Below are 27,608 nucleotides of genomic sequence, written 5' to 3' on the forward strand. Positions count from 1 at the left end.
ACTAATAATCTAAGACATCGTCAGACTGCCCATTTTTTCCGGTGTTGCGGCGCATGTATGTCGCGTTCTGGGCGCGGGATTGGAGGAGGACGAATTATCTTCGGAAGCGAAGCAGCGGGAGGAGAGAGCACTAGCTGTAACTAGCACTAAGGCGCCATCGCCTCCTCCACCATCGCCATATCTGACTGTTCCGTCGATCGATCCCGATTTGTAAGAGTCACTGAAGACTCAATTCCATAACGAGGGTTACATTATTGACATATTTTTGTTGTAGAAATAGATAACACATCCACGGATAAGAGTTGCACCAGAGTAAATAATACATTCCCGTAGAACTAATCTTGTATGCCACAGGTCTATAATACAGAGAACAGTTCACTTCGTCAAAGGCTTGATTCCTTTGTGGATCGCTGCAATCCCACCAGTGAGATTCTCGTATCCTCGGCCGGGAATCATAAATCCAGCCTTCTGAATCATAGACCGGAACTCTTCCTGGCTGGGGAACTTCTCAATACTCTCGACAAGGTACTGGTAGCTATCCCGGTCACCGGCGACAATCTGACCGATGAGCGGAATAGCGCTGAAGCTCCACTGCTTGTAGATCGCATTGAATAGACTGTTGTCTACCTTGCTAAACTCCATGCACGCAAAGACACCGCCAGGCTTCAGGACTCGGAACGCTTCCACCAGTGCAGCCTGCTTATCCGTGAAATTACGGATGCCGAAGACAACTGTATACAGGTCTACCGAGTTGTCCGGGATACCTGGGATGTGTTGCGCGTTGGCCTCCATGAAGGACAGCCGAGGAGTATTATAATAGGGGGTGTCGATGCTGCGCTTCTTGCCCTCCGCCAGCATGTCGGGGTTGATATCGGCAATTGTCACCCGTGTCTGATGGTCGTTGTTGATGTTGGTCGCGTGGTCGAGCATGCGGAATGCGATGTCGCCGGTCCCGCCAGCGATATCGAGGATATTCCAGCCTTTGCCGGTGGTGTCGTTGTCGCGGGATGGTAGGGCGGACCCGGGGTTCAGCGATCGTACAAAGTGGTCTTTCCATAGACGATGGATCCCAAGGGACATGAAATCGTTCATGGTGTCGTAGGAAGCTGCAACAGAGCTAAACACCGTCCGTACTGAGGCGCCTTGTTAGCATGCATCTTCTGCCTTGGGATTTCCCCCCAAAACACAGAAGGAAATCACAATGCATGACATACCCATAGATTCCTTTTGAGATTCAGGAACATTCTTGAAGCCGAAATGGGTCATCTGGTCGTCGTGATTCGACTTGCTATCTTGTACTCGCAAAGAGCAGGAGAAGCATCGGTACTGGCTCTGGGGAATTGCAGCCCTTCGCTTTGCACTGTAGTGCAGACTTCTCCATAATGAGCGGGATGACATGGCGTGGTGATATTCAATGAATTGGACCCCCACGCGTGAGGTTGAAATAAAATGCTGAAGCCGAAGAAGAGGTTGACGGTGTGACCCGGGCAGCAGCAGAGCTCCTAAGAGCGTCAAGGCACTTTTTCTGCCGTCCGGAATCTCACGCCGCTCTTATCGGCCATCACCGCTCCATTGAGCAATGATTTTTCAGGAAAATAAATCTGTCAAGTGAAATTACCGGGAATACTAGCTAGAATAGCCGCTCCGAGAAGACTCTACTCAAGGTTGCTTAAATCACAGGATTTCTTGTCAAAAAGCAGCTCACCGAATGGAGATGAACAGTCGCCGGAAGAAGGTGCCAGTACAAATGCTACTACCAGCTTTTTCGAACGCTATCTCAATTCTCTGCTGAGCAGGTCTGATTTCCTGTCGATCTGACGCACCGGGTTGATCTGGCCATAGGCTACTTAAGCTGCTAGTCCCTCACCTTCTGATCCCAGAGACTCTGTACTGTCACCCGCCGCACCCAATTATCTGTGATATTTCCTTCCTGGACTACAAAGGAAACCTCCTTTTGAGTCCCTGGAAGCAGTACGAAAGCATTCTCCTTAAAGTATCCTACTGCACCCGCCGGGTAATCGAGCCAGGTGTAAAGGGAAACCCCTCCGGTAGCCTGAACGGTAAATTTCCTGCTTTCCGTGCTGTACGAGAGCTCGAGCTTTGGGTCCTTCAAGGTGAGGTCTTTGGGAAAGACTGGCGTGAAATGGTTCTGATGGACAAATGCTTTTTTATTACTTGCGTTTGGAAGACGTCCCTCGCCAGAAAGAGACAGGATGAGAATGGAGTCTTTCAGATCCGGCAGAGAAAGCTCAGAGATATTGGCTGTGTAAATGTTGGTCGTGTTAAGGGCACCCACTGTGAAGTTGACAGTTTTGGGCGTGCCAGCATTGTTAGCAATGGACTTGCCTGACAGATCAACCCAGGTCAGGTTCACGGTGCCCTGCGCGGGCTCCCACAAGTCGGATGTCACATACACCTCCAAGCGACCGGTGGTATAGTTCCAAAAAGGCGACACAATAATAGGCTGATAGATGTCTCTGGCCACATAATGAAGAACCTTCCACCGGCCATCGTACTCGATCCCCGCCCAAGTCGGCGCTTGCCAGATGTCCTCTAGCTGCCAGTACAGCGATCCTAGCTGACGCTCTGGCATTCCGCTTCCTCGGCGGTAGAACTGAATCTGGGACTTATACATATCGGCTTGGAAGAGTTGCGTTGCATGGCACCAGGCACTGAAGTTGGCAACAGAGTCGGATTTGCTTGGTATTGGATAGTATGCTTCCACACCCATCGTCATTTCACCCATTCCTTTGGACGAGTTCTTGAAGTTGTCAGTGAACAAGCCTCCTGCAGTGTAGTGGTGGTTGCGGAGCATCACCACACTGCTGTTGAAGTGAAGGTCTTCGGGGTCAACAGCTTGCTGCCATGTCTGCAAACTAGGCATGCTGTGGAAACCGAATTCATTTGCAAATCGGCCGACGGGATAGTGGTTATAATTGAAGGAGACGCTCGTGTCGTAGTTATAGTAATCCGTGTCGCCATAGTATGAACCCGGAGTCGTATTTGAGTACCTTTCTGCCATAGGCACAGGCGCAGAGAGATTGACATACAAGTACCCTTCAGTCGTGCTACTGGGGCTGTATGTGATCGAGCGTGTGTTCTCGTACACGAGAGGCAAAATCAGACTGATATATAGCTTTTCGTATTCCTCAACGTACTTGGAATACCCCGTGGGATCCGCTGCCTTGACCATCGGAAGCATCAAGCTCTCGATCTCATTGCCGCCTGCCCACAGAGCTAGGGACGGGTGATGGTTTACTCGACGGACATTGTATACCACCTCGGCTGCAACATTCTCCAAAAATGCATCACTAACGGGGTAAAGTGCATCACTGAACTGAAACTCGCTCCAGAGCAGGATACCCTTTTCATCGGCAAGGTCATAGATAAAGTCATGGAGATATGCCCCAGAGGCCCAAACGCGCAGCATATTCTGGTTTCCCGTCGTTACTGCATCAAACAGCCGTGCCATTCTAGCTCGCGTCACCCGCGGCCAGAAGGCGTCCGGAGGTATAATGTTCGATCCTTTAGCATAGAACGCGTGACCATTGATCTCGAAATGCCAATTTGCGCCGGGTGCAATCCCCTGGGCCAGCTGGTCATCGGTGATATTCCTTTGGTTAAGGAAGATGGTACGAAAACCCGTTCTTTTGGTGACCTTTGCCAGGGTCATTTTCTTATCATTCTGCACGGTGATGGTCACATTATACAAGTTCTGTTCGCCCATGCCGCTGGGCCACCATAGCTTTGGAGCATCGCTATCGACGGTCGTGGTTCCTGTAATGGATCTTCCAGACACCGTAACATTTTGAAGGAGTCCTGAAGAAAGTACTGATCCCGATGCCGCGTCTTTAATCTCGATCGACATGGAGATTTTGCACGGCACAGGTCCTAAGACGTCGATACTCGCATTGACAACCCATTGTTGGCTCTGGTCGGGGGGGAGATAATTGATCTGGCCTTGTCGGTAGATGTCTAGGTCAGTGTTGAGAACGTAGAGTTCAGCATGGCTGTTTTGAACAATGTATGCGGGCTTCCATGGTCCAGCCGGAGCAAAGGCAGGTCCCCAATCCCATCCGAAGTCCGATTGTTCTTTGCGGATAAACCAGCGGTTCGGGTACTCGTTGGCAATTTGTACACCAGGAGGCCATTCTGTAAAAGCATAAGTTTCGCTCACGACCAGTCAGGAATGACAGGATTGTCGCCGGGATCCCTGACCTTCCGCATCCGGGCTTTTTGCAATCGCATTTGCAATATTTGGGGCGCTCCCGAAGTTGATCTTAAGCACTGGATCTTGTTTGCATTCTCTCAAGATCTGAGATACGTCGAAATGGTATTGCCGAAATTGGTTATCTGTTGAACCAACGTGCTGGTCGCAGAACGTGATTGTCGCGAAAGTGTCCAGTCCATCAAAGACAAGCCACGTGGACTCGAAGTTTTCAAGGCTGTGAAGCATCAACAGTCGGAACGATCAGATGTGATGTTTGTAGATTTTCGGCCATGGGTACTCACAGGCCTTCAATCGCGTTGCTGGTATACGTCCAATTGGCATCAGCAATCCAACGAAGGTTGAAATCATTCAGGCCATGATATCTGCGAAGGGTAATAATAGATTAGGATTCTGCTTGCCATCCAGCAGAAGTCAAAACACGCACGGGTCATCTACACGTATCGTTAGATCATGCAATTCAGATGTTAGGGGTCGGAGTCCCCATACTAATAACACCTGCCTCAAACAGGTCCAAGTGCACTTGAGAAGGAAGATGACCTGGCACCGTTCCATTTAACGCTGTGCTGCTGAGAGTCCAGCCATGTCCACTCAAATCCACAACATGCTGGCCGACAACCGAAGGTAAAGCGGGCGTAAGCAATGATAATACCGTCTCGGCTTTTACATGCATGACGACTAAACTGTGCTCAAGTGCTCAGCCGGTTAAAGACAAAGCAACTTCATGAGAGATTTCCTGATCTTGAACTCGAAATAAGGGCAGCCTTTATAGGATCCAACGCAGAGCGTCTCTCAGCATTCAATCCGATATCAAGTGTAGTAAACAAGCATTCAGCCACCAGAAACTACCTACTTTGCGAGTGACGACAGGTCGATCAGTACCAAGCGGGGAAGACGGTGCTAGGACCGTGTTGAATCAGGTAGAAGGGATGGGTTGGAGGATCCAGAAGGGATGGGTTGGAGGATCCAGAACTGATGCTTGTTTGAACAGTCTGATCAGCCCATGGATGCAACAGTATTTAATGCAATGATGCAACCGTGGTCTGCGATGTAACCAGTAAGTGATCTAGACTAGGAGAATCATAGCAAGCGGGGAAGAGAGGAGAAGATCGGCGCTGTGGGGGTGAAGCGAGGCAAGGAGTTTATCCCAGAGACTGTGAGACTGACATCTTATGGTTAGCATACTTGGAAGTACTCGGACGTCTTTGATACTCACCTATGTGTGCAATGATGACTGTCGTTGAGAGGTTGAGAGAAGAGGATGGTTCAAGGCTTCAAGTCAAGGGATAGCTTGGCTGACATGACACAAGACCCAAGGAGAAAACCAGCGAGGACATTCTATTATTTGGCTACCATCAACGTACCGTAAGGTATGATTCACTAATAGCGTAACCCAGAGCAAGCAGAAGTTATTATCGCCGGAATGGAAGGATAAGGATCGATAATGCAGGATGGCTTGGTGGAAGTGTCGGTCACTATATACACAATAACGGATCCGACATGTCCAGAACGTTCATAACTAGCCGATAACCAAAACATGATACCAGTAGCGATAGATCTCTCTTTCTCTGCTTCTATACACAAAATAACTCTACCGCCGGCATTTTTGTACATACCTAGCCATGGGTAAGCGTTTCCTGCGATTTGAGTCTATTGAAGACAACAGTGGCCGTTTGAGACCAACCGGACTATAGAGATTGCCGACGATCTATTGAAGACATAAGTATAGAAATTTCACAGAAATAGGTCTCATTGACTACATGAATGGATATATTCAACCCATTTTATACCACTCATTGTTGTCGGTAAATTGCTGTTCTATCGCCAGAGCCACGGCTAAGTGCGGGGATAGCATGACGTTGGGCCCGACGCCAACCGAGTCCTCCGCATTTCCCCAGAATCATAAGAAATCAAACACCGGTCGGTCCCTGGATCTCAAAAGGGTACTGTGATTCTTCTCTTTACCTCAATCAATGAGCTTTTGCTACATTGCAAACTTTCCATCATGTCGTTAAATCTTCTGGCCCGGTTACCGCGGCCAGCGCGCAGCCAGCGGACTTTCCTCCCTTCCGTCAAGCGATGGGGCAGTTCCATCTCCCAGCGGCCAGGATCGGATAGGTATTTGGCACACTCTCATACTCAACAGGAGAGGAACGAAGGTGTCTAACGGAAATATGGCAATAGAGTCCGCTTCCCTGGTGCTGTCAACAGCAAATTCACTACGCAGATGTCGTTTATTAACCCTTCCGAGACGTCGAGTATCCCCACCTACCGAGTGATGAACTCCGACGGAGTGATGCTGGAGAAAGACCGGAAATCACTCGATGTCTCAAACGAGGAGATATTGACCTGGTACAAGAATATGCTCACTGGTGAGATCTTTCCCTGGCGTATTGATTGGACGGTCACTGATGAAAACCAGTGAGCGTGATGGACGTGATCATGTTCGAGGCCCAAAGGCAAGGGCGTCTCAGTTTCTATATGGTACGAGCACTCAGCCCACATAGCGAACAAGTCTAACCCTGCGCAGGTTTCCGCAGGAGAAGAGGGCATCAGCGTTGGCTCCGCAGCCGCCCTGACCCCCGACGACGTCGTATTCGCCCAATACCGCGAAACAGGCGTCTTCCAACAACGCGGCTTCACCCTCAAAGACTTCATGAGCCAACTTTTCGCCAACCGCAACGACAACGGCAGAGGCCGTAACATGCCAGTTCACTACGGCTCCAACTACCCCCGCACAGTAAGCACCCTCACGGCCAACTAGCCAACCTATGACCAATCTGACATAACATGCAAGCACACCATCTCCTCCCCACTCGCAACCCAGATCCCTCAAGCCTCCGGCGCTGCGTACGCCCTGAAACTCCAAGCCCTCCAAAACCCCGACACCCCGCCGCGCATTGTGGCCTGCTACTTCGGCGAGGGCGCCGCAAGCGAAGGCGACTTCCACGCCGGCCTGAACATCGCCGCCACGCGATCCTGCCCCGTGGTCTTCATCTGCCGCAACAACGGCTACGCCATCTCGACCCCGACGCTGGAGCAGTACCGCGGCGACGGCATCGCCAGTCGCGGCGTGGGCTACGGCATCGACACGATCCGCGTCGACGGCAACGACATCTTCGCCGTGTACGAGGCAATGCGGGAAGCGCGCCGCATCGCACTCACTGACGGCGGCCGTCCGGTCCTTATCGAGGCAATGAGCTACCGTGTCTCGCACCACAGTACGAGCGACGATAGTTTCGCGTACCGGGCGCGGGTGGAGGTCGAGGACTGGAAACGTCGGGACAATCCGATTATTCGACTGCGGAAGTGGCTGGAGAATGAAGGGCTGTGGAATGAGGATATGGAGCAGGAGACGCGCGATCAGTTGCGTAAGGCTGTTCTGAAAGAATTTGGGGATGCGGAGCGTGAGAAGAAGCCTCCCATTCGGGCGGCATTCGAGGATGTGTATGAGGAGTTGACGGAGGAAGCGCAGGAGCAGATGAAGGAGCTCAAGCGCATTCTGGAGACGTATCCTGAGGAGTACGATCTCCGTCAATACGAAGATGGTATTAAAGGGTTGTAGAAATCTTAGACCGGTGGCATATTGTTCCTTTGACATATAGATCTGAGATACCCGCACTGGGTAATATGACCGATGAACGTGATACAAGTGCCTGACTACAAGCTTTGAAAATCATAGGGCAGAGCATGCGTCCTCAAACTGGTTCTGGAGATTTCAGAAGAGTAATCATATTGGAGTATCAAAAGAATGGGGCAAGGGTAGCGCACTGAAAACGTACAAGAAGAAAAGAAATCAATCCCCCGCATAGCTTTTTTTATACTGTACAAGTGCCATTCAATAAGTGCCAAGAAGAAGGGGACAACGACATTAACTGAGTACCACAGAATCTACCATAATCGTTCTCATTATGCAAGGGGCAACCTACCCCATAGACATGCTAAACCTCCACAGTCGTAGCAAGAGCCTGCTGTGCAAGCTTCTTATTGCGCTTGAACAAGGCAGCGAGCTTTTTATCAATAGCATCTAGTTCTTTTCGCGAGCCTTCTAGGTCCTTCTGAGACTTGAGAGCAAACGAACGCAGCTCCTCATCAGTCATTCCGACAACATCGTCGAGGTCAGGAATAGTCCCCATAACCACACCAGCAGCTCCAAGCATATGTTTTGCAGTAGCAGCTGCAAAAGACCTGACCGAAGCTGCCGTCGCGTTGGCCAATTCGGCAGTGCTCGCAATCGCCCAGTTATGACTACGAGTACTGTCCGCCTCCATAGTCGACAGGACGTTTGGCGGAGCAGAGGTAGTTGACGAGACAGACGCATCGGCAGCCGGCGGTGATCCAGAATGTGCTGCAGATGAAAGGTTCGCTGTAGTCTCATCTACCCAGCAAATATTGAAGTTCTCAGGCGTGGCGAAGAGCGCATCCAAACCTCCACCACGATTGGTCACATCGGGTTCTGTAATAAGTGCTGCCGGGTATTCCTGGAAAGAATCGATTGCCCATCCAATGCTCTTTTCCAAGGCAAGATACCTATCTTCTTCCTCGGGGGCCAGGTGGTGGAGGACACAACCGCGAGGTGTGATGAGGCAGCGGTCTTTCAGTTGGGTAGAAGAATGGAGACGGACAGGCTCCCCACGGAGCAAAGCTTTTCGGTGCTCCTCGGCCAACTCGATAGGCTGCTTCAAAAGTTCGTAATCGTCAGATGTACATTTCATGTCAAAGCGCTGGCTGAGATTCGAAGGATTGAAGAGAGGGTGATTGTTTAGATCCAACTGGCCAGCCTTGTGCAGCTGAGCAAGTAAGACCTGTAATGGCGAAGTCCGTTCCAAAAACAAATCCTTGATCGAGACGCCGCTTTGTTCGGAATCCTTGATCAGCTGTTCGAGCGTGTTCTTCGAGCGCCATGCCTCTGCTGGCTTGTTCTCGGAGACGGATTGCTTATCTTCGATATGGGGCTTCTCCTGCTTCTCCTGCTTCTCCTGCTTATTCTTCTTCGTCTCCTCAATCTTCGGTTCAACCTTCTCAGCCACTTCTTGAGGGCTGGGCTGACTGATTTTGGTAGGCTCAGGCGCATTGTCTGTGCTCGTGTTGGATGCATCAGCATTGCTTGTCGGAGCCTTCTTGGTCTTGCGTTTCCTGCCGATGATGGGGGCTTGAACTGGCTCCTCCGTGACAGCCGTAACGTCCTGTTTCTTAGCTTCGGCTTCCTTTGCCTTTTGCCGGCGTTCTTTCTTAGCTTGACTCTTAGTGACAGAGCGCACAGGTGCAGAGCCAATCCTAGAGGAAGCGGGCGGCGAATTGGCACGAGATACGGATGCAGACGTGTACAGATCCGCTTCAGAGCCCAAATCACCGGGAGTGTCGGGTCGACTGAGCGAAGAAATGCTTGGCCGTCTGGAACGTGTCTTCAGAGTTGCCGGGAGAGAAGCGGAAGACTGAGAGGTGGAGACAGGAGGCGGTGTCTCGGTCTTTGGGGTATCGACCACGCGAAGAACCCGAGGCTGTCGAGGAGCCGAGTCCGAAGCCCGGGAGACACCTGTCATAGGAGTGTTTGGCCTTGACCCGACGGCAGAAACGGGAGCTGCAACATGGCTCGGAGGAGCAATCTGAGCGGGCGATTCTGCTTTCGAGGACGGAGTTTCTTGGGGCTGAGCTGGTGTGAAGTGTAGATCGAGCTTCATCGGCTTGGCCTTCGTCGATGGTTTCTTGTTAGGATGACTATTGCTGGTGTCCCCATCCTTCGCACTCGGTCTCCTATCATCTGAACTTGCTGAAAGCTCGGCTTTAGCCTGTGACCGAGCCTTTTGTGCGGATTTTGGCACAGGCGAACCCAGGGAAATCTCCGAGATGTTCCTGAACTTGGTGGAAGGTGGAACGCTTTCGGGGGTTTCTTGAGGCTCTGGAGACGGCCGCTGGGATTCTATTTCGGAAAAGTTCTGAGATGGTGTTCCAGGCTTAGAACGCGCGATACTGAGGCCAGGGGGTGGCATAGATGACATCGACAGAGACGGGCTCGACGGATTCAAGGGGCTGTGGAACAACGACGATGCCGGGTGAGCGTGTGGCAAAGGGAGACCAGGAGGAAGTGTTGGGGTTCCGGCGCGAGCGGTTCCCTGAGTGTCACTGGGAAGATGAGATCGAAGGAGGAAGCCAAAGCTGTCGACGGGCCGCTTGTCCTTGAGCGGAGTCCCCAGAGGCGGGAAATCTTCGTCCACTACTTGCTCTGGTCAGTTCGCTGAAATGCAACGAGGTGGGTGAAAGGACGGGTATCAGAAAAAATGAACGCGACATGATGCAGATAGTCGACTCTCCAGAGCAAGGGCAGAAGCAGATCAGACAAAATATACGAAGAACTGTGGGCATGACGATTACACAAAATTCCCCGGCTAGGTTGACCAGTCAGACGCAGGGCAACGGTGTCTATATGAACATTGGTTGTGAGAATTTGACTTCAGATAGACGGCCCTGCTTCAGTTTACCAAAGTCAGGGCAGGGAGGTTAACGTACATGGAACCATGGCCAGACCGAGAGGACCTCACGGCGCTGATAGATCAACCCAGCTTGGATGCAAAAGAAAGAAAAAAGACAAAGTACGACAGCCACCAAGTCAATGTCGGCCAGAAGAAAATGAGATCTTCATGAAAATGCGACGTCACCCATCCGAGAGGATGCGGTAATACGAGGAAACAGTAAAGAATAAAAGGAAGGAAATGACACATAAAAACTCCGCCACAATATAACGCCAAAGGCATTCCGCCATAACTGCTTGCAATTTTCAGAGCCCATTGCCCAATGCTTCGTTGCAGAGTGTGAATCAGATAGCAAAGCCAGAGGTCAGACTCGGGAATCAAAAAGAGACAAATTCATATCCTGCACCACGTGAAAACGAAGAGGGAAATATGATATCATGTCATGTAAGGGATTAAGAAAATCAAAGCTCAAGCATCACGAGGAGAAAACGACGTGTAGGAGGAAAGCAAAGGTGGTCATCACAACAAGAAAGACACGAATATGCGAGGAGAGGAAGACTGGAGAGCGACAAAAGGGAGAAAGGTAATCACCAGCGGTTGAAACCGCCTCCATACATCATGGAGTGATTGTACCCACCTTGACCCTGACTCCCATATAGCGCTTGCCCAGCAGTGGTATTTGCGCCGACCTGGTGCATCCTCGCCTGCAAAATACTCGGGTCCGCAAGATCAACTACACCGCCTCCACCGGAGGAAGTGTTAGCATGTCTGTGCTTCTTCCCCTTCTTCTTCTGCTTCTGTGGCCCAGCTTCGGAGAAAGTCCCCGCTTGGGAACCATAGAAAGAGCTGAGAAGGCCATTGGCAGGAGTCAGGGGAGGGGGGGTTTGGTGCTGTTGGAGAAAAGGAAACATGAACTCACGCTTAGCGGCCTCTTGCCCTTGCAATCCACCAGCATTTGCGCCACTTCGACCTCGCAACAACTCGCGCATCAACTCTGGGTTGGCTTCCTGCTTGCCGACGTTGCCGCCCAAACCGAGGTTGGCATTCGTGGTAAATCCATGACCTTGAGCAAACATGCCGCCTCCACTGATGGGAGGAGTGCCAGCTGTCTTCAGACCGGGTGGTGGACCCTGAACCCCGCTAGTGTAGAAGTTGTTGGCTAGTCCGTGGTGAGGGCTAGGTGCCGCCAAAGGGTTCGGCGTGCCGGACTGCATCAAACCAGCCTGCTGGCTGAGCATCCTGACGTTGGGAAGGTTCTTTGGATTGGCATCGTTGGTAAATGAGAACCGCGAGGACTGACGGTTCTGGGCCTGTAGGGCGTTGAACTGCGCCATTTGCGACTGGAGTAGACCTTGACGAACCTGGGTGGCTTGATCCAGAACGGTCGAACCCAATCCACTCTGCAAGGGATCCACCAGGCCAGCCTGCTGGCTGCCAGCAGACTTGAGCAGCATCAATTGCTGTTGCTGAAGCGGGGTTAGGCTACGACCGGCGAGGTTGAGTCCCTGGAACTGGTGACTAGCGGCCGACACGGGTGACCCAATCGCAGAATTCGTCGTGGTACCCTGCTGAGACGGCGGCTGAATAGCACCATGGGAGTCGCGTCCTCCACGGCCTCTTGGTGGGTGAGCGTCATCTGGTTCACCACCGAGTTGCAGACTTCCACTTTCTCGGCTTTCCTCCTCGGCTGCCGCGTTTTGAAGAAGCTCCTGTTCTCTCTTCGCACGCTCCTGCTCTGCCTTCTCCCGCATTGCTCGACGTTTGACGCCACCGTATGGGTCGATGAACGAAGGATGGTTCTCAATAAGAGCAACTTCTTCTGTAGGGAGACCGGCTGCAGAGAAGATGAACCTGAAATCCGGGGAATTGACCGCCTTGAGTATATTTTCGAGGAGGGGTGCGATGGGGTCAGGCGGCGCCTGGGCGGACGTTTGAGGAGTGGCGGGGCGTGCTTCCGAGGGCACTGGCGTCTGGCGTCGCTCCTGGGACTGTTTCTCGATCTTCTTGACTTCCTCTGGCCCCTGTGCGACCGTGGCATGCACTGGACGAGGACTCTGGGAAGCTTGGCTGCCCGCTAGACTGGCTCGCCTGGTGCGATTGATGGCACTATCTTTGTTTGCCCAACTGGCCGACGAGGGGAGAGCAGACCCGTCTGGTTGTCGCAAGCCAGTAGCATCATCCCTACTCGCCTGTCTGCGCATTGGTTGAGAAATAGGTTGAGCCGAGGATCGAGCGACATGTGCAGGAATGGCGTGACTGGGTCCGCTGGGAATACCGTTGGGGCGCTGGCTGGACAGTGTATTCATCGAAGAAAGATCCTGTCGGCTATAACTATCGCTATCGTCGCCCGTCTCGTGCAGGAAAGTACAATTTCGATTATTGCATTGCTCATTGCGGAGAAAAGATGAGCAATATTTGGTGGTCCCATATTGCGCCCTAAAATAGAACAGTTAGCTGAGAGTTGCGAATAAACTTGATGGAGGAATAAAAAGCTTGGCCTACCTGAGTAAACGGTCGCCGTTAGTAGATCCGTCCACGGCAGCGATACAGGTTGCTGCATCCGCCTTGGTTGCATATGTCACGTAGACACCGATACCCTGGTTGGGATTGCCACCTGGTTTGGCCTTGCTGACGACGATTTTTTCGATCTCACCGTATTGACCGAAATAATCCTTTCCGCGCAAAGTTTGAAGTAGTTGACTCTCGTCGCGTATTGTGGGGTTGAGGCCGATCACGTAAACCAAGTTTTTCTGTACGACCCTGACCCCCGCCAGATTCTTCCGGCTGGAAGCTTCGATTTCGCGCTTTTCAGCTTCCTTCTTTTTTGCGGCGGCAGCCTTTCGATGTTTCAACGCCAAGTCTGCTTTGAACCTAGTGTGAAAATGGAGCCGTTAGCGCCAAGAAATAGACATTTGGGTGAAGCTGAGGACGGGAGTGTTGCCAATGCGCGGAAAATGTTATACGTACTCGTCTGCATCAGGAACCTTGTATTGTATAGTGCTTTCATCATAAACGCGCCTGCAGTTGGGGCATCGGCCCTCTTCGCTATGGGTCTTAATGTTGTTGTAGCAAAATTGGCAGATCTGTTTGGTCAACGGTTAGAAAAGAATTTGCGCCAACGCACACCGTAAGGCAACAAGGAGGGGAGCTATGCAAGGAGTAACACACCTGATAACCACAAGGGCATGGCTTAAAGTTCTTGTCGGACAGATCAAATTCTTCAATGCAGAGAGGGCTAAGGTCGAGAATTGTCAGCCAACCGCCGAATAACAGCAGCGCTGGGAAACGACTCCAAACATACCAGAACTCATCGTCATCATCGATGACAGAATCTATTTGCGGGCGACTCGACATAGTGATCGTCCTTGTGAGAGTGTACTAACAGAGTACGTATGTGCAGGTGGATGCGAAACCCCAATACCTATAAGCCGAAACTCGGAGAGAAGGGGGAAAGAGGCGAAGAAACCGAGAAAAAAAATGATCGGTCGCTGGAAGGACAGTAAAGCGATAAGAGAAATCCAGAGGACTCTAGAAAAGAAAGCAAAGATGTCGGAGAAGAGGAGAAGAGGAGAAGGAGAGAAAGGGAAACGGTGATTAGTAGGGAGCAGGACTTGCAGCAGTAACAGCAGAGGGAGAGAGAGTTTGAGGCGAAGAAAGAGAGAACGAAAGTTGGACGCGGAGCTGCCACATTGTGTTTGCCTTGTTTGCTTTGTTTGCATGTCTTCCGCAGATTATGTCAGCTTGCACGTGACTCCATGATTCCCAGCAACCTCGAAGTCCTCTCCGGCCAGCTCCCTGTGGATGTCTCCGGTTGCTTGAACCGCCCCTCCAACGCCTCAATTTCCTTCTCCGGATCCGCCATTGACCTTCCACCATGGCCTCTGCTCGCTCCTTGATGCGACTGGGCACTGGCCGCTCGCTGGCATCGGCTGCGAGGTCATCATCCCAGACATGCCGTGCCTTCTCGTCGACCGTGCAGCTCGCCTCCAAGGCCTCAACTGTTCCCGAGCCTGAGAATATGCGCCAAGCGCACCGTCCCCGTATGCAATGACTAAAAAGAGAGGCCGAGCTTCAATGACTGACTTTGAGTATAGCCCAAGGAGCTCTTCGCGCACCGGTCGTCAACCCAGCCGACAAGTACCAGGATAAGGCGGAGAGCCTGCACAAGTACGGCCAATATGTCATGTCCTGCCTGCCCAAATACGTCCAGCAGTTCTCTGTGTGGAAGGATGAGCTCACAATCTACGTCCCTCCTACCGGCATCATCCCTGTAATGAGCTTCCTGAAATACCACACGGCGGCCGAATTCACCCAGATCTCCGATATTACCGCGGTTGATTTCCCTACTCGTGACCAGCGCTTCGAGGTCGTCTACAACATGCTCAGTGTCCGCTATAACTCCCGTATCCGTGTCAAGACTTATGCCGATGAGGCCAGTCCCGTGCCCAGTGTGACCGGTCTGTTCGAAGGAGCTCTGTGGTACGAGCGTGAAGTCTACGACATGTTCGGTGTCTTTTTCAGCGGCCACCCCGATCTGCGTCGTATCATGACCGACTACGGTTTCGATGGACACCCTCTCCGCAAGGATTTCCCCTTGACCGGCTACACTGAGCTGCGCTACGATGAAGAAAAGAAGCGCATCGTCATTGAGCCGCTTGAGCTGACACAGGCTTTCCGGAACTTCGAGGGAGGCACCGCTGCTTGGGAGCCTGTTGGGTCTGGTGTTGACCGGAAACCTGAGTCGGTATGTCTGGTAGCTAACGCTTGTGAATCGACGAAAACTAATATGATTCAATATAGTTCAAGCTCCCGACCCCCAAGCCTGAGGAGAAGAAGGAGGATGAAAAGAAATAGAGCTCCAGAATGTATCCGTATTTCCCTTTTCACGTTGTTTGTATGTACATACCGCGTATACGTCGAGGAATCTGTTCGATTCAATGCCGTTGAATATACGTAGTAGCACATCGTAGATAACTCCGGAGGTGATAATCCCAATTAAATCCTCCGCCATTGGACACAGACATTGCGCAGCAAACCAGTTGAACCACGATCAGAAATAGCGACGGTGTCAAATAAAGACACTCAGCAGTACTGACTAGAAAAAGCTCATTCAATCTATTAAAAAATCAACTGCGTCAGAATCTCAGAATCCCTGTATGATGATGATGAAACGCAGCCGCAATCGAAAAGCATCGAATCCACTTCTTGGCATTAATCCGCCGCAGAAAAAAGAATCTCCGCATCCAGCTAACTTTCCACCACCACAACTCCTACACACCACCTAACCAGCAATCCTTCCCAAGAGACGAGACAAAATGCCCAAGCGCAAATTCTCCGACCTAAACGACCGAGCCTCCGGCCCCAGCGACATCAAACTCGCGCGCCTAACCGCCAAATTCGAAAACGGCGTGACGGCCTTATCGCGGGCCCTCAAGACTGCCCGGGCCTTTGAGCGACAAAAACTCGGCCGGCGAGAGAAGACTGCCAAGAGCGAGAATAAGCCGGAGGCGCTGGCGAGAATCGAGGAGGAGATTAAGGTGATCAAGGTAGGCGATGCGATTGCGATTGGTCTACCGAAACCAAGGCGCAAGTGCAAAGGATTGACGCTGATGCTGACGCATGCGACAGACTCTCAATTTCCAGTCCACGGCGGAGAAATACCTCTTCAAGCAGCTTGTCAAGACGAAGCGAATCGCCGAGTCGCCTGTTTTTCTAAAGTTCAAGGAGCGGAAGAATATCCCTACGGAGGGGCCGCGGAGCACGGCTGAGGCGAATGTCACGGCGCGGCTTTACAAGTCGAATCCGGTGAAGAATGTCTTTCCCGGTATTATGGACGGGATCAGGCAGTTACTTGGGCTGGAGAGTGCGCCGGCAGGCAAAAAGAGTGGGCCAGAACAGAAGAAGGAGTCCGCCGACCAGCGGAAGAGTGAAAGCAAGGAGCCAGAGCCGGAGACAGGATCTGACGCCGACAACCGAAAGACTGCGTCCAAGCAAGCAGACGGAGGAGAAGGAAGCGACGTCGACATGGACGACGCCGAGAGCGCAGACTACTCGCACTTCGACGCACGGCTAGCCCCAGGCTCCGGTTCCGACAGCGACGGTGGAAGCGACGCCGAAGAAGCCTCACACTCCGACAACTTAAACAATCCAGCCCACTACTCCGACATCTCTCGTTCCGTCTCCCGCTCCCTCTCTCCCGAACAACCCACGAAGAAATCCAAAAAGTCCACCTCCACCCCAGTGACAAGCACAACCTTCCTCCCCTCTTTGACAATGGGAGGGTACTTCTCCGGCTCTGAGTCCGAGCCCGAAGACCTCGAGGGCGTCGCGGGCCCACCGCGCCGAAAGAACAGAATGGGCCAGCAGGCTCGCCGTGCCCTCTGGGAGAAGAAGTACGGAAGTGGAGCGAACCATGTCAAGAAACAAAAAGAGAATGAGTGGAAGAATAGGGACGGTGGCTGGGATACGCGCCGGGGCGCTACGGATGGCACTGAAGGGCCGAGAGGGAAGCGTGGCCTGGGTCAGGGCCGAGCGGGCGATAGATTTCGACAGAGGGATAACGATGCCACCGGTGGTGACCGGCCGCACCGTGGTCCTCCCGGCGGCTCCAACAAGAAGAATGTCAAGGATGATAAACCGTTGCATCCTTCTTGGGAGGCGGCCAGGAAGGCCAAGGAGCAGAAGTCCATGGCGGCGTTCCAGGGAAAGAAGGTCACGTTCGACTAGTTTGCATATTTGTCTCTTACGAATGATAATACCCTGCGAAGAAATTTCTGGTATTGTGGATGTACATATAGCATTGTGTTGATATATTCAAAATAGGTATCATGCATAAAATGCGAGGCTAATAGCCCGCTCAAGCTGTCATATCACAATTTCCCCATTGGAAAACTGCCTTGCCTACGTCTTCAGCAACTTATGTTCATTCATTCTCCCATGAATTGCATCCACCTCGTATCCGGTGGACATCCTGGGGACGACTTCATGTCACTCCCAAGGCCCTGTTGAGCGTCAGTCTCAAAACACGGAATGGCAGTAAACTCGCCCAGTTCCTGCGGAAAGTTGGAGACAAAGTGGTCGAATCCCAAAGGCGGCATTTGAGAGAACGCATGGGGTACGGAAAAGTCCGAAGAGCCTGCAATATCTGTGCTAGCGACATCGCCTTCCATGGCGTCGTTGCCTCCCTCCGTGCCGGTCATCGGCGTGACAGGCACCGGAGGGATTCCTGCTTCAGGGCGCGCTGGCGTATACTGTTCAGGGAACGTGACTGTTGTCCCTGGTGAGATAGGTCCGGTCTTCCATAGCATTTCCCAGTTCTTGAAGCGATCGTAGGCGGACTCGGCGGCACCGGCATTTCTTTGAGCCTGTGTTTCGCTCCAATCTTCAAGACGGCGAATGGCCCGCTCGAGCGCCTCGATCACGCTGACGGCGGACCTCGCCGAGCCCACTCCCATCGACATGATTTTGATCAGGGCCATGCCTTTTTCTAGCGCTTCGCGCAGCCTTTCTGTCCGCTTGGTCAAGCTCTGGGCTAGGATGACCAGCAGCGCGGCGCGACAGGAGCTAAATTCGGTGAATGACGCTCGAGCAAGACCGGTTTCATCACGGAGTAGCCGACAGAGATCGATGATCTCAAGTGCCGCCTCGACGCAGTCAGTGACGAGCGTTGACCAATTTTTCGAAAGTCCGGATGTCGTCTTGAACGGAGGCCCTTGAAACACAGCTGGGTTGGTGGACTTCATGTTACTGAATAGGAAGGGTCGCCCAATAAAGATTCTCGTTAAGCAGTAGTCGAGTTTCAAGTGTACATTCGAACGGAATAGGGGTCCAGAGGGGTTCAAGTCTCGACAATGGGTCTCTTCTGGTAAAGTAGCCCACCAGTCCAACAGACTTTTTCTCAGACTGAGTAACCGCTCAAGACAATCCTGCTGTTGACCTTTCCGGGATTTCCGCAACACGGATCTGCTAATGTTAGTGCTCGTATGAATGACCAAAACTCAGGCATACGCACATCTCGTTTGAAACCTCACCCAGTTTCAGAGTCAACTTGATCAATGTTACCATGTTAGTATGGTTGGACACTTGACCTGTGGGCATCAGACCAGGAAAGTCGACCGGCATCGCGGCGTCAACATCCGCATCAGATAAAGAAACCGGTCTCCCATGAAGAATACTAACGCGCCTGTTTTGATGAGCATATGGTGGCTAACTTGATCAAAGGAAATGACATACTTCTCTATGGTGTACGCCGTCCAAAAGACGCGGTTGCGGACCTCGATCATCCGCGGACTGAGCCCCTCGCCCTGATACTTCCGATGCATACCGTTCTGGATAGCCATCTTCAGTGCTAGCCCAAAGTATGTATAGCAGAGTCCAGATGTGTCGAGAGGTAGTAGATATGTGCCTATCAACAGACAGGCCTGAACACTCCGAACCGAGGCAGTGGCGATGATATCGGGAAGCAATTTCGACGCGAACTGGTAAAACGTGAGCCCGACTTCATCTTCCGAGAAGTGATGGTCATCATTAATCGATGAGTCGGCTGCTAAACGATTGACAGGAGTGGCAGACTCCATGTGAGCAAACTGTGTCCCAACCGCCAGGACCATGAGGATCGAGCAAACCGAGCCAGCATCGTCGGACGAAAGGCTCGATGGGTTTGTATAACAGGTGTGCATTTTTTCCAGTAGCCAGTCCTCTTCCACGTAGAAATTATTTGTCTGTGCGTACTTGAAGAAGATTTGAACCAGAAAATCTGCCACATAACGAGGCGGCAAACAGGTGATGGCTGCCGAGACCATCGAAGAGCCTGACTGTAGCTGTGTCGCCCGCCATCTCTCCTCAAATGGTTCCGCTTCGGTAGATGCCTGAACGATCAGCAAAAGCAAGACCGTAGGTATCGTCAATACATACCTCTGGCGCCGCAGCTTTCATCCATTCATCAATCTTTTTCCGAATCTTCATCGAGAAGTTCAAATATGAAAACTCTCCCGAGTATTCTATGTTCGCGATCAGTCAACTCTCTAAGAAAATCAAGAGGAAGCTCTGTGCATACGTGTAGTATTATCAGGCAAAGCCTTGATCATAAAATCCTCATCCTCGATGGCAAGATCCTCAAGGTCCTCGCCCTCAACACGAGTCGAGGGGACATCAGACTCGGAGCCTCGGTGCTTACTCTTCAGCTCCTCAGCCGCCTTTCGCAACGACGGAATGTCAAACGAAATGTTGGGCACATAGTACTCCAGAATGCGCTCCATGAGTCGGACCCGCTCCACTTCAGCCAGATCGTGACGGCTGAGGCCGGCGGTGCGCTCCAAAAGGCTGACGTACATGATGAGTTTGCGGGCAACAACAAAAACAGTTTGACGTCTAAGGGTAAATCAAAACTTACGAGACTGACGATGAGCGAGCAAGTTTCTCTGCATGATCGGGGTGAGTAAAGACACACTGTCGCCGATAGCGCAGACATCGCCGACAAGGCACGCCTCCCTCGCATTTCTCCTTGACTCGTCGACAACCATCGCATCTGCGAAAGTCAATTATCGGTAACCTCTGGAAATGTAGTAATAAAAGAAATGTAGCATTATGGGAGTCGTGGAAGACGGAACTTACGCTCTCACAGCTCGTTTGCGGTTTTCCTCCGAAACGCGGGGACGTTTTGGATTCCCCCCCAGAGATGCCGGGGTAGAAGCATCCATGACAGTCTTGAATATATGTAATCAAGGAGGATGATGGATAACCATTGTCTATCCGTCAGGGACAATATGAATGAAGGGCAAATCCTAGTTTACTTCCACCAGTCCAAGTTGATGTCGAACCGAGTGCTTAGCTGGGGGGAAAAAGCCGATCCGCCGGGGCGGTGTCTGTTAGTTTTCTCCGGCAGTGGGGGGAAATTAATAAGGTCTTGTGCTCCCGGCTGATAAACCTGATAAGCAAATGCGCAATTCCCCACAGATCCAAATAGCATTGCATAAGTACGAGGGTTATGACTCTCTACAGCCTCTTATTCACGGTCGTGGTCGTACCTGGGCAAGAATATATCTGTGCTCTAACTCGGCCATTACTACTCGAGGGATTGCATTGTCACCTGATTCATGCCTCAGGCATACGTCTCTCTCTGTCTCTCTCTCTCTCTCTCTCTCTCTCTCTCTCTATATACATATATATATATAGCGAACCCACTACCTGATATGCTGCTGCTCATCCACGTTCATAAGATAGATATCAAAGAACCATCAGAAACCATCCACATTCATTCCCAATCCCTTCTCGACACCAATATCCAACAGCTTCTTCCCAATCACCAAATCCATGATGCCCATACCCACGCATTTAAAAACCACATTACACCCCTCCGGCACCACAATTGGCTCTGACTTGCCCGATCTCCCAAACAACTCGCCAATCTCAATCAGCTGCTCCCCACGTACCTGCGCCTTGATCAGCTCCCCAGATTCCTCAAGACAAGCCTCCCGAGAATCAACATAGACCTGTCCACCACCCGAGAGGACCGTCTCCGTGTCAACCTCACGCATATGCGGCTTGTACGACCCAATAAGCGAAATAAACCGCTGCTTAGGTGCAGACGTAGACGCAGACGTAGACGAAAGATACCCGTAGGGAAAATTAGGCTCCGTAGACGGCGTGCAGCTGAAAATGACATCGCACGAGGCGACCTCCGCGCGCAGCCGTGCCTCATACTCAGCATCATCAGTCCCCTCTCTGGTCAGCGTTGCGAATACGATATCAGGATGAGAGCGTCTCAGCTCCGCAATCACCTCCCTCTCCATCTCCTCCAGCCGCCTGCGGCCCCGGTTGATGAAGGTGATTCGCCGGACCAGCTGTGGAACCAGCAGCAGCGCCAGCCGAGCGTGCCATTCGGCTTGACGTCCCGAGCCGAAAATCAAAATGTGAGTCTTAGCGATGGACGTGCAGCGTGTAAACAGCGTCATGGTTGCGAGGGCCGTGCGAAAGGCTGTAACTTCTGCGGCGCTGAGCAGGCCGAGCAGCCGGCCCTCCGGCGAGAAGATGTTGATCACCCCGATGATGCCTTCGCGCTGGGAGGCCGTGACGATCTTTATGCCTGTGCTGGCTGTGTTGGAGACGGGCATGAAGAGCGATAGATTCTGGTCTTTAGTGGTGATGGTTGTGCGGAGGGGTTGATGGACGAGACGCTCGGGTTCCGGTTTTGTTGTCTCTGATGAGACGGTTATCAAGGCTTCGCTCAGGGCGTCAAGTAAGATGTGGCATTGTTCTGGAGTTAGGTTTCTCAGAATGTGAGACACGTCTGGTTCGGAGAGAAGATGCATCTTGGGCCTCGAGATGAAATAATGTCGAGATGAAGTAATGTCGAGATGAAATAATGTCGAGATGAAATAATGTATTCCGCAACCGCAGGAAGCCGTGTTTTCTCGTTGATACAAAAGTCACTTGTACTAGTAGACTCTCCTTTATGGAGTCATTAAATGATTCCCTGTCCCACTGATAATCTATGGCGATGTCGGAGGTGGAGTTAAACTGCGCTGGGATTGTTTAGCTGCACGTCGGAAAGAAGCCCAGATAGTGGCCGGTCCTAACCGAGTATTTAACCAATTCCTCTTTAAATGGGATCTTGATGCTCAACGTGGTCCATTTATTCTACTACGGGTACATCCGACCCCGGGTCTCTCTCAAATGATCAAGAAACATTCATGGAGGCAAGATTGCAGACTGAGTCTAGTAAAATATGAAAAAAGCTAAGGTATGATCTATATCAACAACAATGAATAATCCCCTTGCAAGGTTACAATTTCAGCAGGTATAGGAACCATTCTGGATCAATATCCAGCCCGGGGCTCTTCAGGAGTATATTTCGCACAGTGGTCCGGTGTTGGTTCTGTTGCTCAGGACTTTTCTCACTGTTCTGATACCAGTCTTTTGCTCGACGCAGATGTTTTTCGGCGAGACCGGCCAACGCCAGACGGTGTAGTAGGGCCTGGATGTCCAGTGGTGGTGAGTGGCGAGCCTGTTGAAGAATCGTTACCGACGTGCGCCAATCTTCTGAGGCGATAGCGTGCATCCACGATTGCCACCAGGTAAACTGCCAGGGGACGATTGTGTCTAATCCATTGTCGACGTGGAGGATCATTTTCGCAATCTTGGATCCCAGCCAGGGATTATTTCGAACAGCCACATATATCGGGAAGTTACCAGCCGCATCGGGGATCAATGGATTTGCTCCGCGACTGAGAAGGAATGCCAACACCGTGTAGATGTCGTCCACAAGCTGCCTTCTCTCCAGGAGCAGCATCAGAGGTGATTGCCGGGCCATGTTGAGGTGATTGACATCCGCTCCCCTTTCCACCACGATCTGAAGTAATTCGTATACCGAAGGATCATAGTACCAAGCACCCAGGAACCTAATGAGCTGATGGACACATGTCTCGCCTATGCTGTTGACTCTCGCGACATCTAATTTCTTACATATCAAGGTGGCAAGCCGGGTGTCACATTTCTGGGAGGCAGAGCGAGTCTTATAGCAGTAGTGCAAGAAATATGTTAATAGACGCTGAGAGTTCGGTCCTATCGTGACATCCGGGTCAGCACCATTGCCTAGAAAGCTCCTGAACAATGCGTTGAGGTGACTGTTACCGTCAGCCCAAGCATTATATGAATTTGCGAGGAAGAGCTTGAACAGAGATGTTATCATCTCAGTTGTGAGATCGGCGGCCTTGGCCGTCAGCATCTTGTCAACATGACGTCCATGATCCCAGCTCATGGTCGGTGAGACGAGTTCCACAGCCTTGTGTATCGGAGTCACACCAAGGTGGTTGGGAATATGGGGATTGGCCCCAGCCTTCAGAAGTTGGGTCACAAAGCTCCTTTCATGATCCTGGTTCAAGCTTCTTGCTGAAATGGCCAGATGCAGAGGGGTATTTCCGTCCGCATTTCGATGGTCAAGGGTGAGTCGAGCAAGATCCTGCTTGACCATGGGCTCGACTTTCTTTACGCGATAGCCGAGTAGAAATTTGAAAATCTCCTCGTTTTGACGCTCAGCAGAGTAATGCACTGGCAGGTTGCCCTTCCGATCCTGAACATCAATTAGTGCCCCTCGGCTCAGCAAGACTTTCACCTCGTCTGTTTGTTCGTTCATGACAGCTCGATGGAGCTTCGTGTAGCCCGATTCGTCTTGTAAGTCCAAGAAGAAGTTCGCAAAGGTCTGGTCAATCATAGGCAGGGGCTCTCCGATCTCAGGATGGTCAGAGGCATAGGCCCCGGGATCAGTAGGATATGTCACGGTTGTGCCCGGTGAGAAGGAGACGAGGTTGTTAGCCTGCGAGTACCTGGGAGCGGAGTCTTTTATGAGCGTGTTGTCCCAAGTCGAAGACGTCTAGTGGATTCTCACCTCGGACGCGCGTGATCGCTGAGCGGTGATAATGTAGTATCATCGTCATCAACCAGCATCCCTTGGTCGATTGACAATCCCGGTGGCGATGTACCAATATTTTCAGCCCGTCTCCTAGTCTTTCTAAAGCCCCAACGCTTGAAACAGTTCTTGTACGAGCGTCTTCTGCTCTCTTGTTCAGTCGCGGAATATTGACTTGAGAGGCATCCACTGTACTCACGACTTGTGAAAACCCCGTCTCCGCATCTCCAACATTACCTCGGTACAGGTCAGATCTTGCTCCAGGTAGAGCTGTCTGATATCGTCCTTGATCTCCTCCCAATCTCTTGTCATGGCTGGCAAGTGTCGACAGACTCAAGTCTCCAGGAAGAGGGAAAGAGGACGACAACGACTAGAAAAGGGCCCAAAGCTCGTAGCTAAAGTGCCAAACGCCGTGCGGCGTGTGCCTTCTCAAAAGACGACTCGGAAGATGAAACAAGAGGGGAGATACCGCAGATGACAAACATGACCGGAAAGAATAAGTAGTATAACCGAATGTCTCCAGGGAGGGAGCAGCCGGATTAAATGGGAAATTCCATGGCCTCATTCTCTTCATTCAAGGGCCCGTCCGACGACACATCCACCTAGTCAATAATCGAAGGACGCTTCCTTCGAAGGGCAGCACAGCCTGATTCTTGCATTATCCTCCCCAGTTCTCCTAAATTTTATTCTCAGCTTCGTGATGAATATCACCAATTTTTGTCTTTCGATTAATCAGTGTCGGCTTCCGGATAGTGTTCCCCGCGGTGCAAAAGTACTGTGCTGTTATCGAGAAAGGGCAGGCTTCCAAGACGATTGGAATAAGGCGTCAACTGCGCCGGCGGCAAGCCAGATGAACTAGTTCTTTTGCGGGAGCAGAACAGAAACCCGTTGTATGGCCGTGCAGTGGTCAGCTGTGATCCTTCCAATAATCATAATAATAATAATATCCCGGTAATCGATCCAACATTCCGGGAGGGACAGGGCCAGAACCCAGCAGCCCAGGCGAGGCACAAGACACAAGTACCATACTCTAACCGCGTGCTGGTCTGTCCGAGCGGCGTAGCCTGTGTGAGTGTATCAGGCTGTGACAAAACTGAGAGAAAAGTACGTAGAAGAGTGGTCCGTACCGACAAGGGTATCACAGAAGGGTGGAAAAGGGGCAATCTCGGATGGGTAAAGAGGGAAATTCAGGATGCGTTGGCAAACACTGACGGCGGTTGCTCTGATGGACATCAGAAGGGCAATTCTCAACAGACAAAAATACCTTGCCCTCCAAGTCTTTGCTTTTGTCGTTTGCATTTCCTTTCTGATCCTGATTTTCTTTTTTCAGTTTTTTTCCCCCTTGATTCTTCCCTGGTCATCTTGCACCAATAGGCGCTTGATGCATTGCTGGGATCCTTGCTAAGATGGGCTGCCCTAATTGAGGAGAGAGGTACCATTTTGTTTACGGTCGGAGAGCGCTGAAAGTGATCCCTTTCTTTTCTTCATTTCTAGAAAGTCGTTATCATTAATGAAACAAGCTAAGGTAACAATAAACCACTAACGCCATCTAAATGCATTTTCGCCAGCAGGAGATCACGGAATCACGCAAGAGAAACATATGCGTAACAATGCAAAAGGATTTTTAGCCAGGACGCAGGATGGTATCAGAGGAATGAAAGAAAACTCAACAGGATGACGATCAGTTGCTCCGACGGAAAGCCTGGCGGGCTCTGCGCTTGAGTTCAGCAAACATGGCCTCCTGCGACTGCTTGGTACGCCCGACGGCCTCGGTGTTCTCGACGGCGCGTCTGAGCAGGAATCCCATGCATTCCTTGACCGATCCCCAGGTGAGAAGCTTGTACACGTTGGGCGATTCCACGAACGAGTTCGTGCCAGCGGGCTCGGAGCTCTGGAAACCTTCCAACAGCTCGCAGCTGACTTCGTCTGCCATGCCCTGGAGCTGAGCGTACGAGAGATCCACGCCCTTGTCCTCTCCCTGGCTTGCCTGCTGGAGACGCAGCGCGTGTGCCTTGCGGACAGAATCACGGTTGTGTGTGGCGATGATGACGTTAACGGGTGGCAGCTCGGTCCTGTGTTCCTCGGACGCGGACTTGAGCATGGAGTTGTAGCGTCTGGTGAGGAGAGCTTCGACAATGCCGTCGTAGCAAGCGTCGGTTTCCTCCTTCATCGACCAGATCAAATGGCGAGGCTCGGTCTTGAGATAGGCTCCACGGACCAGCTTCACACCGAGGGTGTAACCTTCCTGGCGAGCGATCTCCAGATGGTTGGCGAGAGTGGTGGGGGTCGAACACAAATAGGCCTGGTAGGTGTTGTAGAAGATGGCACGGCCAGGTGTCTGCGAATTGCAGTACTTCTGGTACTTCATTGTCCAGTTCTCAATTCCGGGCTGCACCGCCTGCTCCTCGGCATCGACGAGCAAACGTACATTACGGGAAATAGCCAAGTCACAAACTCGCTGGATTGCTTCGTCCATGAACGGAGAGGGGGCGGCCTTCTTCTGCAAGAGGTCCAACGCCTGGACACCCATACCAGTGAACCTAGGGCAGTTAGTTGATCGGCTCAGATTACTTTTTAAAAGGGAATCAAGAGAACATACTTCAGAGCGACGAAATCGCCTTCGTGTGCCATATCCACAGTCTGCAGAGTTCCGTCCAACCACATCTGAACCTCTTCGCGAGCGACCTTTTCATCACGAGGGCTGGCGTTGCTCTCACCAACCAAGACCTCCTTGGCGTAACCCAGAAGGACACCTCGGTATCCGAGATTCTTGATAGCGCGAATGGACTGCTGAACTTCTAGCTTGTTTTCTCCTGCGTTAAACTGCTTGTAGATTGTGTGCTTGACGAGCATATTCAGCAAAGGATTTTTGGCAACGTCGAGAAGAGCCGTTTTGGGATGCGCCAACACTGAAAGGGTATAGATGCATGGCTTCAGTAGAAGTGAAGATGAAGAAACAGAGAGGATCATCAAGGACCGCAGGACAGACGAGAGAGGCAGTTTTGCGAGCGGCGAGGTTGCCTCCTTCTTGTGGGATGGAGGAACTTGATGCAACAGGCTACTAGCTGATGTCGCTGCGAGGGATGATTTCGCATTGCTAGTGCCGCTGACATATCGCGGAGTAGGATACGTCGTGGGGATGCAAGACAGAGCCCGCAAAGGACGGCGAGATGCCTTCATTGTTGTGGTTGATAAGGTGGGGGTACCTGAGCAATACACCCGACGATGAGCGACGACTATGCTGAGGTATTGATGGATGATAATAAAGTAGTTGGAATAAGGATAAGGATGTCGACGAGTTTAGTACTCGCGATACTGGGGAAATCTTTAACAAGTTATTGTCTTAAAGACACTACTTAGTGCTGAAAGAAGTAATAGTACAGCCGGTGGAAACCGCCTGAGGGCCGGGACGGTCAGTAATATTATTACTGTGGAAAGTGGTCATGTAGAGTGGCGCCGTCTGTCAGCGGCAGTGATACTAGATTGATAATGTTTTCATATCTTA

General features: G+C 51.6%; 10 protein-coding genes across 10 annotated transcripts; 3 read left to right on the top strand and 7 right to left on the bottom strand.

The window, feature by feature from the left end:
- Window positions 1-375: 375 nt before the first annotated feature.
- Window positions 376-1,398, bottom strand: Aud_004618 (class I SAM-dependent methyltransferase; the record flags this gene model as incomplete). The annotated part of the gene is made up of 2 exons (XM_043289555.1): window positions 376-1,133; window positions 1,215-1,398. 2 exons carry the CDS (start codon window positions 1,396-1,398, stop codon window positions 376-378), a joined length of 942 nt encoding a protein of 313 aa, XP_043145490.1.
- Window positions 1,399-1,855: 457 nt separating this feature from the next.
- Aud_004619 (beta-mannosidase mndA) lies at window positions 1,856-4,901 on the bottom strand (the record flags this gene model as incomplete). Its single annotated transcript, XM_043289556.1, has 5 exons — window positions 1,856-4,152; window positions 4,219-4,445; window positions 4,513-4,593; window positions 4,656-4,662; window positions 4,718-4,901. 5 exons carry the CDS (start codon window positions 4,899-4,901, stop codon window positions 1,856-1,858), a joined length of 2,796 nt encoding a protein of 931 aa, XP_043145491.1.
- A 1,332-nt stretch (window positions 4,902-6,233) lies between these two features.
- On the top strand, window positions 6,234-7,793 carry Aud_004620 (thiamine pyrophosphate-dependent dehydrogenase E1 component subunit alpha; the record flags this gene model as incomplete). The annotated part of the gene is made up of 5 exons (XM_043289557.1): window positions 6,234-6,346; window positions 6,413-6,600; window positions 6,651-6,712; window positions 6,759-6,968; window positions 7,026-7,793. 5 exons carry the CDS (start codon window positions 6,234-6,236, stop codon window positions 7,791-7,793), a joined length of 1,341 nt encoding a protein of 446 aa, XP_043145492.1.
- A 376-nt stretch (window positions 7,794-8,169) lies between these two features.
- On the bottom strand, window positions 8,170-14,052 carry Aud_004621 (CCR4-NOT core ubiquitin-protein ligase subunit MOT2; the record flags this gene model as incomplete). Its single annotated transcript, XM_043289558.1, has 6 exons — window positions 8,170-10,442; window positions 11,336-13,134; window positions 13,201-13,569; window positions 13,666-13,781; window positions 13,867-13,933; window positions 14,000-14,052. The coding sequence occupies 6 exons, from the start codon at window positions 14,050-14,052 to the stop codon at window positions 8,170-8,172; spliced, it is 4,677 nt and encodes a 1,558-aa protein (XP_043145493.1).
- Window positions 14,053-14,572: 520 nt separating this feature from the next.
- Window positions 14,573-15,552, top strand: Aud_004622 (complex I 30 kDa subunit family protein; the record flags this gene model as incomplete). The annotated part of the gene is made up of 3 exons (XM_043289559.1): window positions 14,573-14,738; window positions 14,793-15,442; window positions 15,499-15,552. 3 exons carry the CDS (start codon window positions 14,573-14,575, stop codon window positions 15,550-15,552), a joined length of 870 nt encoding a protein of 289 aa, XP_043145494.1.
- Window positions 15,553-16,013: 461 nt separating this feature from the next.
- On the top strand, window positions 16,014-17,424 carry Aud_004623 (BUD22 family protein; the record flags this gene model as incomplete). The annotated part of the gene is made up of 2 exons (XM_043289560.1): window positions 16,014-16,244; window positions 16,327-17,424. 2 exons carry the CDS (start codon window positions 16,014-16,016, stop codon window positions 17,422-17,424), a joined length of 1,329 nt encoding a protein of 442 aa, XP_043145495.1.
- A 200-nt stretch (window positions 17,425-17,624) lies between these two features.
- On the bottom strand, window positions 17,625-20,030 carry Aud_004624 (fungal specific transcription factor domain-containing protein; the record flags this gene model as incomplete). The annotated part of the gene is made up of 5 exons (XM_043289561.1): window positions 17,625-18,660; window positions 18,710-18,880; window positions 18,931-19,565; window positions 19,612-19,697; window positions 19,754-20,030. 5 exons carry the CDS (start codon window positions 20,028-20,030, stop codon window positions 17,625-17,627), a joined length of 2,205 nt encoding a protein of 734 aa, XP_043145496.1.
- A 903-nt stretch (window positions 20,031-20,933) lies between these two features.
- Window positions 20,934-22,007, bottom strand: Aud_004625 (putative proline utilization protein PrnX; the record flags this gene model as incomplete). The annotated part of the gene is made up of 1 exon (XM_043289562.1): window positions 20,934-22,007. The coding sequence occupies one exon, from the start codon at window positions 22,005-22,007 to the stop codon at window positions 20,934-20,936; it is 1,074 nt and encodes a 357-aa protein (XP_043145497.1).
- A 473-nt stretch (window positions 22,008-22,480) lies between these two features.
- On the bottom strand, window positions 22,481-24,415 carry Aud_004626 (ankyrin repeat protein; the record flags this gene model as incomplete). Its single annotated transcript, XM_043289563.1, has 3 exons — window positions 22,481-24,033; window positions 24,090-24,247; window positions 24,303-24,415. The coding sequence occupies 3 exons, from the start codon at window positions 24,413-24,415 to the stop codon at window positions 22,481-22,483; spliced, it is 1,824 nt and encodes a 607-aa protein (XP_043145498.1).
- A 1,369-nt stretch (window positions 24,416-25,784) lies between these two features.
- On the bottom strand, window positions 25,785-27,283 carry Aud_004627 (proline dehydrogenase family protein; the record flags this gene model as incomplete). Its single annotated transcript, XM_043289564.1, has 2 exons — window positions 25,785-26,643; window positions 26,703-27,283. The coding sequence occupies 2 exons, from the start codon at window positions 27,281-27,283 to the stop codon at window positions 25,785-25,787; spliced, it is 1,440 nt and encodes a 479-aa protein (XP_043145499.1).
- Window positions 27,284-27,608: the final 325 nt, after the last annotated feature.

The sequence above is a fragment of the Aspergillus udagawae genome (assembly GCF_001078395.1).
Source record: "Aspergillus udagawae IFM 46973 DNA, scaffold_3, whole genome shotgun sequence".
In the NCBI taxonomy this organism is placed as follows: domain Eukaryota; kingdom Fungi; phylum Ascomycota; class Eurotiomycetes; order Eurotiales; family Aspergillaceae; genus Aspergillus; species Aspergillus udagawae.